Source organism: Serinus canaria, chromosome 3 (assembly GCF_022539315.1).
Source record: "Serinus canaria isolate serCan28SL12 chromosome 3, serCan2020, whole genome shotgun sequence".
In the NCBI taxonomy this organism is placed as follows: Eukaryota; Metazoa; Chordata; class Aves; order Passeriformes; family Fringillidae; genus Serinus; species Serinus canaria.
Window position 1 is genome coordinate 20,037,059 of NC_066316.1, and position 13,337 is coordinate 20,050,395.

The window sequence follows — 13,337 nt, forward strand, 5'->3', positions numbered from 1 at the left end:
CTTTACCTCAAGGAAAGGGGTCTTCTGATGTTTCGATATGAGAGTCTAATTGCTTTGTATGTGGAGAAGGTTCTCAGCCTTCAGAGAAGGATTAGAGTTCAGCAGCAATCATTTAATGTTTTATAATTACATTCATGTAATGCATGGGTGAACTTACTGAAGCATACTGAGTTAAAGACATGTTAAATGCTAGTGAAATTTGAAGAGGAAGAAGCAAAACATTAAGGCCTTAATTTCACACTGTGTGTTTAGGAATTTTTTTCCTTATGTAAGCATGGGATTCTCTAGATGCAAGTGCCTACATGTGATAGGAAACTTTGCATTCAATACTCTAGAATTATCTGTAGTTGGGTATTCTCTCAACCCAATATAACTTCATTTAATTGCTATTTTTTAAAAATCAAACAAATGTCAGCCATTTGGAAAGACAGACTTATTTGCTAGTAGGAAAAAAGTCGTATTATCAAAGAATTGCTGTCTTAACTTCATTTTAGCATTTAGGCAGCATTAAGAGATAATCATCCTTAAAAGTATTTTATCATCATGAAAGTCTTAAACAGAACTCATTAATATACATCAAGGAGGAGAATATTATGTATTCTATTTCCCATTCTTAAATTTAAAATGTGCTCCTTACCTGCAGTTAGAGTGAATGCTCACTGCAGGTGTAAGGAGCACATTTTGATGTGCTCCTTGCCATGTAGAATCCCTGACAGTCATGTAAGTGTGATGAAATTAATTAAAACCAAACAATAACAGTGAAGCCACAAACCAATGGGGGAACCCCCTGGCTACCTCTGTCTTTCTAAGACAGAACTTTGGGAAGATACCTTTTAAAAGGAACTTATGGTGGTGTGCTTCAAGTACTGTAGGACTGATTGCAAGGTTTTGTCTCTTGGCAGAAAGAGTCAATGGCCATCCTGTAAAGATTATTCTACGTTGCCTAAAGTGTCTAAAATGATTTTGCCCTATGAAGTTGTTGTAGTTTATGCTTAGCACTTTTAATTCATTTGTTGTTTTCTTGTGTGTTTTTTTCCTTTGAAATATTTAGGCATTTCAGTAGGACTATGGAGGAGCTGGTTCATGATCTGGTCTCAGCACTGGAAGAAAGTTCAGAGCAAGCCAGAGGAGGTTTTGCTGATACTGGAGATCATTCTCGAAGTGTGTCTTGTCTTCTAAAGAGACAGGCAAGGAAAAGGAGGGGACGGAAAAGACGTTCATTTACCACCCATCACCCCTGGGAGACTGGACACTGCCTAAGCGAAGGCTCCGATTCCAGTTTGGAGGAATCAAACAAAGACTACAGGGAGAGTCATGCTACCAAGAAAGACCACAGTGATTCTGATGACCAGCTGTTGGTTGCTAAACGTAGGCCTTCCTCAAACTTAAATAACATTAGAGGCAAAAGACCTCTGTGGCACGAACCAGATTTGGCTGTGGACAGTTTGGGAAACAGAACTTTGCGGAGGAGGAGAAAGGTAAAACGCATGGCAATAGATCTGCCATCAGAAGTCTCTAATGCACTGACAATAACTCAACAGCAAGATAACAGCAGAGATCAAGAAATGGACAATAACAATAAATCATACCAGCACCAGGAGTTTTCAAAGAGCAAAGTGAAAAAAAGAAAAGTATCTGCAGCTCGACAAGGTCCAGAAATCTTGGATGAAGGAGTAGTTATAGAAAATGAAGAAGTGAATCAAGCAAATAAGGACAAAATGGAATATGAGGAGCAAAAAGGCTCAGATGAGAACATGAGTGACAGGTTATTCTTCCTTTTTCTTTTTACAGAAACTTTGGATAATATTTGTTTGCATTTATTACTGTTGCTTGTATTGAGAATCTTTAGATTTTTTGTTGATTCCAGAGTTTAAATTCTAGCATCAAATAGTATCTGTTTTAACAAGTTACTCTTTTTTTTTATATCTACTATTTCTTATGTGTTAGCTGATCAAGTTAAGGAATTTGGCATAAAATAGAGGAATAACCAAGAAAACAGTTTTTTGAAATAATACATTCTTGTAATTTTTCAAGATCAAGAATGACAAAATACACATATGAATGACAGAGGTTTTTCTGGATATTTCAACTGGTAACAGTTGTCAGATAAGAATTTAGTATTTTTCCAATTTCTAGACATTGGTGCTTTGATTGTTATCTCTATTTGTCAGAAGAGTTGTCAGTGTTTAGAGTCACCATTTGGACAGTATGTTCTAGTGTGTCATGGGCATAAAAAGTCTGCAGGTTGCCAAGGATATACATCATTTACGAAATGCAAAAACCAATTTACAGTTCAGAAACACCTGAGCTTACCATTAGAAAAATGGAGGAATGATGACCCTTTGGCAGTACACCTCATCCATCCATTCCAGACAACAGTCATACTACAGTGGTAATTGTTTCCAAAGTACTGTTTTGGCAACACAGTAAGGTGTAAGTCATTTTTTCCACTGTACACAGGGGATGTTAACTGCAGGGCCTGCTAAGGCTGGTTTTGTTTATTCCACGTGCCAGGTTCTGAATGCAGAAGTATCAGCAAGACAGACACGTGTTGAAAGATGTAATTTTGATCTGTTCCTTGATGGCACTGGTGTCCCTGGTTTTTTTTGTAGGCATTTTATCTATAAACTGTTCAGCCTTTTCCTTAGTGGACAGGTGGAATTGAGGTGCAGAGAGTGGTTTTGACCAGAGTAGTCAGATTGGTTACTGTAATAACAGCAGCATTGGTAAGTGACTAACTCCAGTTATGGTCAGAAAAGTCCTAAGTCTTTCTGTTATGTACTAGCTCTGTCCCGCACCTGTGAACAAGAAGCAGCTGGAAGAGCTGAATAAATCCCAAACCTTAAACATTTTTCCTTACATGTTAATTACTAGAGCAGAACTCATCCTTCAGGGCAGCCAGTGTAGACATCTCCCTTTGACATGCACGTTAGGAGTCTGTGCTGTCAGGAAGCCTTTAGAAAACTTGTCCCTTGTCTTGGAGGAACAGACTCCAAGCATTGTCATTTCTTTGACAATGCTTGGAGTCTGTTCCTCCAAGTCTGGGACAGATGTTTAAAAATTTCCCTCACACTAGGAACCATTTCATAGCTATTCATATCTCCATAGTCTTGTTGCATTTTTCATTTATGAAAGACTTTCTGTTATGCTACAAGAATAACAGTTCTTCAACTCATAAGTTCTATAGCTAGTTTTTGGATGGAGGGAAGAGTGATCACTAAGGATTCTCTTGTAGACTCCCAGAACTGAACTAATTAGGTCAGTCTGAATCTTCTTTCTCAAAAGAAACATTATTGTTTTAAAAGTAGATCTTCCTCTTCAAAATGTTTGATGTTTTGTTACCCCAAATGCTGCTTTAGCTCCAGTCATATTCCAAATGCTTGTATATGGACATGGCTTTAAAACCATTCTCATCTTCGTAGAGTTTTCTGCTCATGCACACAGTTGAGATGGTCTGTCACTCTACTGAATTTCTTTCAATTGTCAACTGTATCAGAAAGCTTTGAAATCACTGAATTAGAAAACATTGCGTTTCATAATGTGGTTAGAAATCTGCCATATCGAAGGCTCTCAGGTGATACAGTATTGGAATATTCTGAATGTGCATAATTTTAACTTGTATTAATCTAACTTTACTTTGATGCAAAGGTGCCTTTATTAGAGATCATTTAGATTAGAAGAATTTGAAAGAATCAGCAAACTTTCAAGAAAAGTCTCTTCTGAAAGTGAAAGCTTAGATTTTAAAAGGGAAGATGGGATTGTATGAGATACAACGAGCTAACAAAGCATCTTGGATAACACTTGCACTTCAGCAGCACTTGCTTGAAGAGGAAGAATAACAAGTATACAAAGTTGCTTTTGTTTTGTATGCAATAATGTATGCAGAAGTATTCAGTGCAATAGTTAAGTAATTATTAAAAATAGGACTCATTTTTTAGAAGTTTGTTTTTTGGAAACAAAGCTGATAATTTTTAAGGGGAGTTAAATTGCTTGGCTCTAAAACCAGTCAGAGCCAGTTTTCAGTGTATACATGACATTATTTGAAAATAACATTTCTTGGAAGTGTACATAAAAATGTTAAATGACACTTCTTTGGCAGTCTTTTATCTCTGTATGTGAGTGTTCAAACACCAAACACCAATAACCAGGTGTTAAGTGCATGATTCTCAAATTGGAGGAGGAGTTTTCAAACTCTTGAAATGTCAGCATCTAAATGATCCCAAAGATGAATTCCTGGGAGGATGGTTTTAAGCACTGGAAATGCGATTTTTGTGATCAGAGCTTATCCATCCTTATCCCCAATGTACAGCTTTTGATCAGTTTCAGCCAAATTCAGCAGTGTGTGATGTTCTGGGTGCTATTCAATTCCCACAAGCTTTGGCACTTGTTTGTGTTTGAAGTGACTAAAGTGGTGAAATCTCAATTGCCTGTTTTGAAAGAGAAGCAGCAGTGAAGCTCGGAGGCACCACCCACTGTGGCTGGGGGAAAACGAGAGCTGGTCAGGTCCTGGGGACAGCACAAAGCTTCCATGTCTCATAAAAACAAGGCACCAAGCAGCTCGTTAGTCATAGGAGCTGCAAATGACAAGTATTTCTTCTTTGTTTCCAGAAATATAGAAATAAGGATATGAAAGCTTTTTTGGGTAGCTTAGCTGTTCTTCCAAATTTTTGCACACACTATTTTATAGGACTAAAAGGAGTCTGTGGGTTTTTCCGTTTTCATTGAAGTCTTACTGAGAGTGGAATTCTCATTACAAAGCAAAGGAATAAGCAGTATACTCTGCAAAATTATATTAAAACTGGAAATATATTCCATCAGAGCAGTTTCATGTACTTAGCTATTAATGTATTAATTCCAGAGGTTTTTTTTATTCCTGAATAAAAAAATTCAGTGAAATGACTGCTATGTAGCAATTATCTCAACTGTAATCCCTGCCCAGTGTGACTATGGTCTGAGGAGAGTGAACACTGTGGCTGCTGTGGATATGCTAGCATTAGTTTGAATTCTTAAATTTTTTTAGAATTTTTTAAAAATTTCAAGTGGTTATGTTTTTGTTTGCTGACTAGTCCTTCAGTGAGAATTATTTCACAATTTAAATATCTTACTTAAAAAAGGGATGGAGACTGTTCTCAAAATTGGAAATTTTGGTTGGGATATTGGCTGAAATATCAGGCTTGAAAGGATTTCCTGACTTTATTTTAAAACATGCAATTAAGCAATAAGTGCACAAGAAGAATCTATGAAGAAGGGATGTTTCCTTTTAAATGGATGATGTAAAATTGTGCACAATGAAATCTTTGGACAGTAAAGCCATCTGTGTTATAAATAAAGTGAGGATGGGATGTTTGCTGAAAGGGAATTACTAGGACTTGCAGTATTAGAAAGTTCAATTCTTGGTGTTCTTCACACAAGATGGTTCCATTCTCCTTGCATGCATATCACCTTCCTTCTTCTTAGGGCAATTGTGCAAGTGCTTAAGTCTGTTTTGATTCTATTACGTATGGGATATAGTGTGAGTGTTGCTTATGCATCAAGAATTTGGATAAGCCTAAGATACAGCAAAGATTAAGGTAAATTAATCTTCAGATACAGATATATATATATATATATATATATATATATATATATATATATATATGCTTTAAAAAACCCAAACACTGCTTTGTGTGACCTGCTACCATATTGTGTTTCAAATCCTGTTGAGATGCCTCCCAAAGGAAGATACTAAAATCAAATATATGTGCTTATAATTAAATATGAATTATATTATTTTATATAGTTCGTATATTCATATGACTAATTAATATATTAAAAACCCCAAGACTTGCTTTTGTGAGAAATTAAAATTTAAAAGGAAATAATTTCCTCAAGTGTACTAGTTATTTGATAGAAAAATAAAAATAATTTATTATTAAATAATGAAAATAATTGGAAACAGTTGATTTCAAGTATAGTACAACATGCAAATTTGTAATATGAATGAGTATACAAAGGTAAACAGACGTAAAGGTCTTGTGAGTGACTTGCACGGGCACATCAAGAGTAGCCATAGTATTATTAAAATGTACTTAAATTTGTGTGCTGAACTGAAGTGTTTGGGGTTTTTTTTCAAGTTGTTCTACATCTCAAACTAAGTAAAATGTGATAAAAGTTTTGGTGAGAATATTACCCCTGTAACAGCTACTCTCTTGATAAAAAGTAAAATGAAGGATTTACAGAAGAGTCCTTTCATGTGAAACTCAACAAAGTGCTATCTCTGTTGTTAAAAGACCAGTCTGATATACTGTTTAGGGACACGTGGGTTATTGTATGTAGCAATGTGCATACAGCAAAGAACTAAATACGTGCTCGTGTCTTTAAATTTAGACATGTGTGTGCATGTTGTATACACACATTCTAATTTTAAGGCCATGCTAGAAGTCATAGCAAAGTAAACTGTGCCTTGTTTTTTGTTGCTGTTGTGATCGTGAATCATACTTATTTTCTTCAGGGTGACTTTTATTTTGATTTAATTGGCTACCTTTGTTATAAACTTTTTCTGTTTTCCCAGAGTAGTATGTCATGAAATCTTAAGCAGTATCTCTTCCAGAATACTTGCAAATGATGTTCAGAAATGTAATTCAATTTTCAGACTCTTATATTTCATGTGCTGAAGGAAGGCTTAGGCTGCTTTTGATTGAGACTTTTCCTATTTTATTGAGCAGTGGTGTTCCAGGATCAAGCTGAATTGCACAGTATAAGAAGGGAGCAGTGAGCATTTGATGGAAGGAGATAATAAAATGCATCAATTGTGTCAGCACCTCGTTGCAGTCACATCTGGCTTACTGTCAGGGTACCATTAGATTCCTATGGTTTTATGTGCCAAAAATAATACCCTTTGTAGTTAATGGAACTGGGATATTTGCAGTTTGATTAAAAAAAATCATCCTATTTTCTCTCTGATCTCTGTTGGGCTTAAGTTCAATCTGAGCGCAGCCTTGTCTCCTTAAAATTTTACGACTGAAAGATCAATTGTTCTTTTGATCTGTTTCTCTCTTTCTCTTATTACAGTGAATCCAGCAGTCTGAGCAGCAGTGATGCTGGTTTGTTTACCAATGATGAGGGAAGACAAGGTATTGAAACAATCTTTCCCTTCTCCACCCCTCAAACCACATCAGTTGAAATTCTGTAAGCGTTACAAGTTATTTCATAGGTTAATTATTGTATTTCAGTTTCTATTACTGTTTTACTGAGTGGAAGTATAGCTTGCTTTCTGTTTTGGTTTTTTTTAATGTTAACATAGGGTGTCTTGACTACATGACTTAGTCAAAAGCTGTGTTGAGAAACAGCCTCTGTAAAATGATAAAGTTACTAAAAACTTGAGCATCTTCTAAAAATCGTCTATATTAATTGCTTAGTTCCTCCAATTTTCTGACAGGACTCTGATTGTAGTACTGCTTCTCATGCTATTCTTGAGATGGCTTTTTTCTTTCTTTTCCTCCAAACTGATAGGGTTTTTTAATAGCTCTTTTTCATTCACTAGTTTGTTTGAAAAGTAATTTCAAAGTAATTTAAAAAAACTACTTTTTCTGCAGTCTAAGACTGAGATTCAAGCTGTTTAACATCTTCCCTTTGAAAAAAATTTCTTTAATCTGAAATGCAGTGAAAATTGAAACTTTTCTTTTAGTACACGTGATGTTTTCTCATGTTTTTCTGTGATAAATTTATTAAGGATTGAAGTAAAAGTTTGGTATTTTTATTAGCTTTAGTCTTTATTGCAACACATTTACCTATATTATGCTGTGATGGAGTAGGAACTTGCTGTCTTTCACAGGATACAAAAATGAGACAAAAAATAGTCTCTCAAGTATTTAAGACTTGATTTTCTGTTGGAAATTTTAAGTTAGTGGTAACAGAGGGTATTTTTACACAGTTTGCCAAAGACTACTTGAGTGAGTGCCAGAAATGAAATCCTGACCCATTCCACAAAACTAGGTTAAAGGAATGTTTGGGGTTGTTTTTTGTTGGTTTTTTTTTTAATTTCTAATTCCATCTGCTTTTTTTGGCGGTTGGGGTTGTCTTCAGTCAGGAGAGGATTTTTTCTACTTAAAACAGAAGTGTTCCCTTCCTTGTTCAGTGGTAACTTGTGCTACAAAAACTCAGCCTGAGTATCTGATTTTGGGTGTGCTAACTCATGTATTTTTGAGAGTTTTAAGTTCTCTTTGAAAATTTAGATTGATTTATGTTCAGTGCTACAATGGATTAAGTCTTTATAAGATGAATCAAACAGATTTACTTTTGCTTCCCTATTTGAATTTCTCTTCTGACTTGGAATTTTTAAAGCATTTGTTCTCTACATTTATAGATAAGATGACCTATCACACTTCCTAACTGCATGTGTTTTTCCAGTACCTTTCTGATATATTTCAATAAATATTTTTATCCTTAAATCCTGAACTATATTATTTAAATATTTGAATAATATGACTGAAAACATTGCTTTCTGTTTTTCTTATATATTTTGTGGGAAGAGAAAACAGGAGGGATCAGTGACCAGCTGTGTTTGCTCAGTGGTATGGCGTTACCTTTTTTAGCGTTGGTTCGTTAAAGTGCTAGTTCTTCGTTTTGTCTGATATTTGAATCTTGTTTCAGTTTTCAATTTTCAAGCAGAAAGCATTAGACCTGAAAATATATTCTGAAACACAAATAAAAATGATAAATAAATCTGAAAAGGATATTGTCATGACAAAACATTATTTTTTCAATCTTTCCTTTCAACAAATAATTTTGTGGGTATGATCAGAAGACTGTTAGCTTCACAGTGGAACTCAGACACTTTTAAATCTGCTTTATAGCTTTAGTTTTGTGAGACTTTTCTATGAAACTACTATCAGAGATCCTACTTCAAAACCAAAATTATTGATTTTCTAATAATGCTTATTCCCCCCAACAGTAAATACTAGTAATTTGTACTCTGCTTAATTGAAATGTGGTTATTTTATCTCTGTGAGTTAATTTGTAGCTGAACAGAGACACATACAAAATTGACAAGAGTGAAGGAAGGAGAAAGTCACTCTGATAGGAGCAAAGGAAAAGCCTAGGTGTGATAAACAAAGCTGGAAAAGGATAAGATGAAAATGTATTCAGGGAAGAAATTGCTGGTTTTATTTTGTAGTTTTAAAGCTAGATCTAATTTCTGTCTAACCAGTGTCCCTCCTCCAAGATATCTATATCTATATCTAATCTATATCTATATCTAATCTATATCTAATCTTTAACATCTCTATATATCTACATCTATGTTCAGAGCATCAGCATCTTGACCTCATTTGTAGTTCAGATTTTCTGCACTTCTGACTTCAGGTTTCTGCTAAGTCAAGTGGAGAACCAGAGATTGATTCATGCTGCCTGGTGAAATACTTTGTTTAAATGATGTGCCTGCCATCACTTAGAAGTTTGGGTAGCAAAGGACAAAAGGTTCCTTTTCTTCTGGGCAACATTTGTTTATTTTGTGTTTCTGAGATCCAGAATCACATCTCATTTGTTGCAGACAAATAATACCTATAAAACCTTAATTAATTCCCAAATTCATCCTTTGGGGACACACATTCTAGGAAAGTGACTAAAGCAGCAATTTCTCGGTGCATTTGACCAGTTAAATAGTTAGGAACTTTGGAGTGCCTGATCTTGTGACCTTTAATATTTTCCAAAATTTTTCAGAAAGGATATAGAAATAAATTTTGTTACAGTACCTAGGCTTCTGTGGACAGAATCTCAGAAGAGTTGCAGTTTTTATAATTTGATTAAAGAAAATCAGGTGTAGCTTTAATTGGGGTAGTTCTAGATACATTTTAATTCTCATCAATTGCTATGATAAGAGAAAATTGTTGAGATTTGAAAATCCTCTCTTCAACTCCTTATATGTGCTGTACCATCTAGCATTTTTTAAGACTTCTGTACTCTTTTCCTTTCTCTGTTCCAGTCTTCCAGCTTTGTTTGGTTCCCGTGATGTCTTCATCTGAGCCCAGCCTTATTTGCCCTCCTTTTCCAAGTTACCCAAGTGCTTACATTAGGTCATGTGAGAGGGCACAAGCAGCTCTCTTGCTGTGCTCTGTCCACTGTGGCAATTCCTTCTGGCAGAAGTAATTGATGCTCAATTTTGGCAGGCCCAATGCAGCAAATGTTTTTATTCTGTGAAACATTGCAAACCCTGAAGAGTTAGTCAGCAAAAGTTTAAAGATAATGGAAAATATTTTGTGATGGTACTGTCAGGGAAGAAGGTAGCTGCTGAACTAGTAACAAACCTCAAGTGACTTTTTATGGGTTGTACTTTCTTCAGAGGTTTTCCAATGTGGCATTTTAGGGGTAAGATTTAATAGATAGGAAAAATACTGTGATTCTATCAAGCTCTTAAGTATGGAGGTAGAAGAATCTGCTAACAAATTAATTGAAAGACCTAAGCAGCAGCTGAAGCTTATGTATGAGAAATCCTCATTACTTCCATTTTTTTTCTTCTTTTTTCCTTTTGTTTCAGATTTTTTTTTCTTGGCTGTTTTATAATTATTAAAAACTTTAACAATCAGCAGTGTTATGCCTGGTGTAGGAAAATTTTAAAAGAATTTTCAACCAAAATGTCTAGTTATGCATTGCAGCATAAAATAGCAACTCTGTGATAGGCTTAGCTAGTAGGATTTCCTGCAGTTTCAAGGCACTGCACAGGTCAAAGGTACTTTACAAGTTAAGGTTTCAACACAATATTAACAAAACTATTGTTATTCAGACAGGATGATACCTTGTTTTGGGCAAAGAAATAGTTAAATTGCAAGGATGTTCTTTAATGAGCTTTATTTCTTGGGTATAGCAAAGAAAACATACTGTGTGTTCCTGGTTCATCTATATTTGTACAGTTGGGGAAATTAAAAGTTGACTTAAGGCTTCTTAAATCATGGCATGCAGTGCTTGAAATGTCCTTTAAGATCTAAGCAGGTAGGAAGGAATATTATGTTAATAAAGTGTTAAACAGTGTTTAAGTGTTAAAATTGGTGAAGGTCAGAGAATGCTGGAGTTCCACTATGGATGTGGCTAAGTGTTTAAAGATAGCTGTTCATTATTTTACCATTAAACATATATTCATTATTGTGTCCTTTGTGAAGATGACCCAGTACTGATTCAGTAGAAGAATTCTAGTGAGGAGCTAACTTGGACCTTGTACAGCATGTCAGTAGCTGCAGGTGACAGGGTGTGTTTCTCCATATAGAAAAGAATTGGGGTGTGCAATGCAAAGTGAAATCACACCAGCTTTGAACTGTTGTGGCAAATAAGTTTATAGTCTTCGCAGATGGAAAAGAAATGGGATGAAGTTGTTACATATGACCTGAGTAGTTGAAATCCTAAATATTTATATAGTGTATCTTTTATATGTATATCTTTTGTCAAGGTAGCTCTGTAAAGCACAAAGAGCAAGATGCAATGTTCCTCTGTGATGGGCTAACTTCAACTTCTGCTTTCCTGAAATTCCTGGGATGTGTTACAGTGAATATCCTGATATTTCCAAATGAATATTACAGCTGGGTTTTTTTGGTTTTTTTACCTAGAAAGAGATACAGTGGTCCTGGAAATGACCCTGAAATCCCAGGGTATTCACAGACCCTGTGCTCTTGTTCTCTGTGTGTAGGTTGGTGGATAACGGAGCAGCGCAGTATCACGTGGTGTTTGTAGGACACTGATGCCAAACTTTTCACAGTAGCATCTCAAAGTGTGTTGTGATTGTTCTAGGCAAGCACATATATTGGCTGCTGGTGAGCCTGATCTGGCCATTTTGTAATAAAACAGAAAGGGAGGTAGGACTCTCTCTTAAAGTGCGGTGGAAAGTTTGTTGTAAAACTGCACTGCTTTAGCTGAAGTAAGATTCAGGTGTAGTTTTTCTGAACATGAAAGTGATGGTGATGCAGAAGGTGTCTTCGTCCATAGAAAAACCACCAGAAACTCACATAAAATAATTTTCTAAACTTCTTAAAAGAAGAAGGCAAGGAATTTAACATGGGAGCAGTAGTTAGATAAATATGTAGACATAATAATACAGAGTGAACTTTAGGAAAACAGTAAGTGAAGGGAGAGGATGACCTAAAAATAACTAAAAAAAAAGTATTAAGCCAGAAATTGGCCTGGAGATTTTAGGATTGAAGTTGACATTTCTGAGCCTCAAATTGACTTCATTGTACTGATCAGTGCAGTTATAATTCAATGTAAATTACTTTGAAGTAATTCCTTGAAGCATTAACCTTACACATAAACAAATTTGATGTATTTTAAAAATGTGTTTAGGAGGATGCATGGACTCTATTTTTGGAGATCTGGTGGTTTTTCTACCTTTCCTGTACCTTGGAAAAATATCATAATTTGCTGTAGTCCTGTGCTGAATCAGCATCCTAGGAGGAAAGGACAGTGTAGTGAATCTTTGGAAAAATATTTTTTTCAGCTTTTAGTATTCCTAAGACCACATTTGCTGTGAATACTGTGCTGCCTTTTGAGAGCTGCAAACTAAAGTAGGATAAAATCCGAGTGTTTAGTTACCAAAGTCTTGTGTGAAGAGGCCTCTGTGTTTTATTGTCTATATGTATGAGGTAAGGAATGTATTAAATGCAGTGGTCTTCCCTGGCTCTGAAAGTGGCATCCCTTCAAGGTGGAGCAACTGGTAAGCAAAATACCTGTGAGTGGTGTCACCTGGATAAGAATAGTAATAATAGGCTTACACTTGCCTCAAGGGGATAATATGATTTAAAATATTCAGAGGATTCAGAGTTGTTTAATTTCACAGACAAGGAAGCTAAAAACCAAGTATATCTGGATGCTGCTGTCATGTGGAAAAGACTAAGAGGTTCAGATCTGAAGTCTGCCTTTGGCTGTAAGCAACAGAAGTGCTTAGGGAAGTGTATAATGGGATAAAAATTAAGGTATCTTAACAGAAGATTGCTTGACATACTAATATTGCCATTGCACAAAAAGGAAAAGTAATTTCATATTTCTTTTCTGCCAAGAACTGCTATTGGGTATATAGCAAAGATATCAGTTTCCTTCCATAGCTGCTCTTTGCCTAATTGCACCATTCCACCAGTCTGAAACTGTAGCTTTTTTCCAAGACTGCACTGCCTGCCTCTTACAGCTTCTGTCCCTGAACTCATCATGGAATCCCCATTTCAGAATTCTGTGCTTACCTCCGTGGGTGAATTATGTGTAAGGAGACAACTTTTGAGCTCCTGATAGTATTTCTTGTTAGTGAAGGCATTTGGAGCTCTCATGACAAAATATGGAGACAAAGCTTAACAAACAAAAGTTTGGAAAGTGTTTCCAAAATAAAA

At 35.5% G+C, this 13,337-nt stretch overlaps 1 protein-coding gene across 1 annotated transcript in view; it reads left to right on the forward strand.

Annotated features, from left to right (window-relative positions):
• Window positions 1-13,337, forward strand: part of GPATCH2 (G-patch domain containing 2) — a 119,053-nt gene that overhangs the window by 7,190 nt on the left and 98,526 nt on the right. Inside the window, exons 2-3 of the mRNA XM_009096395.4 lie at window positions 1,052-1,765; window positions 7,051-7,112. Coding sequence (XP_009094643.3) covers window positions 1,052-1,765; window positions 7,051-7,112 — 776 coding nt within the window. The remainder of the gene's footprint in view (window positions 1-1,051; window positions 1,766-7,050; window positions 7,113-13,337) is intronic.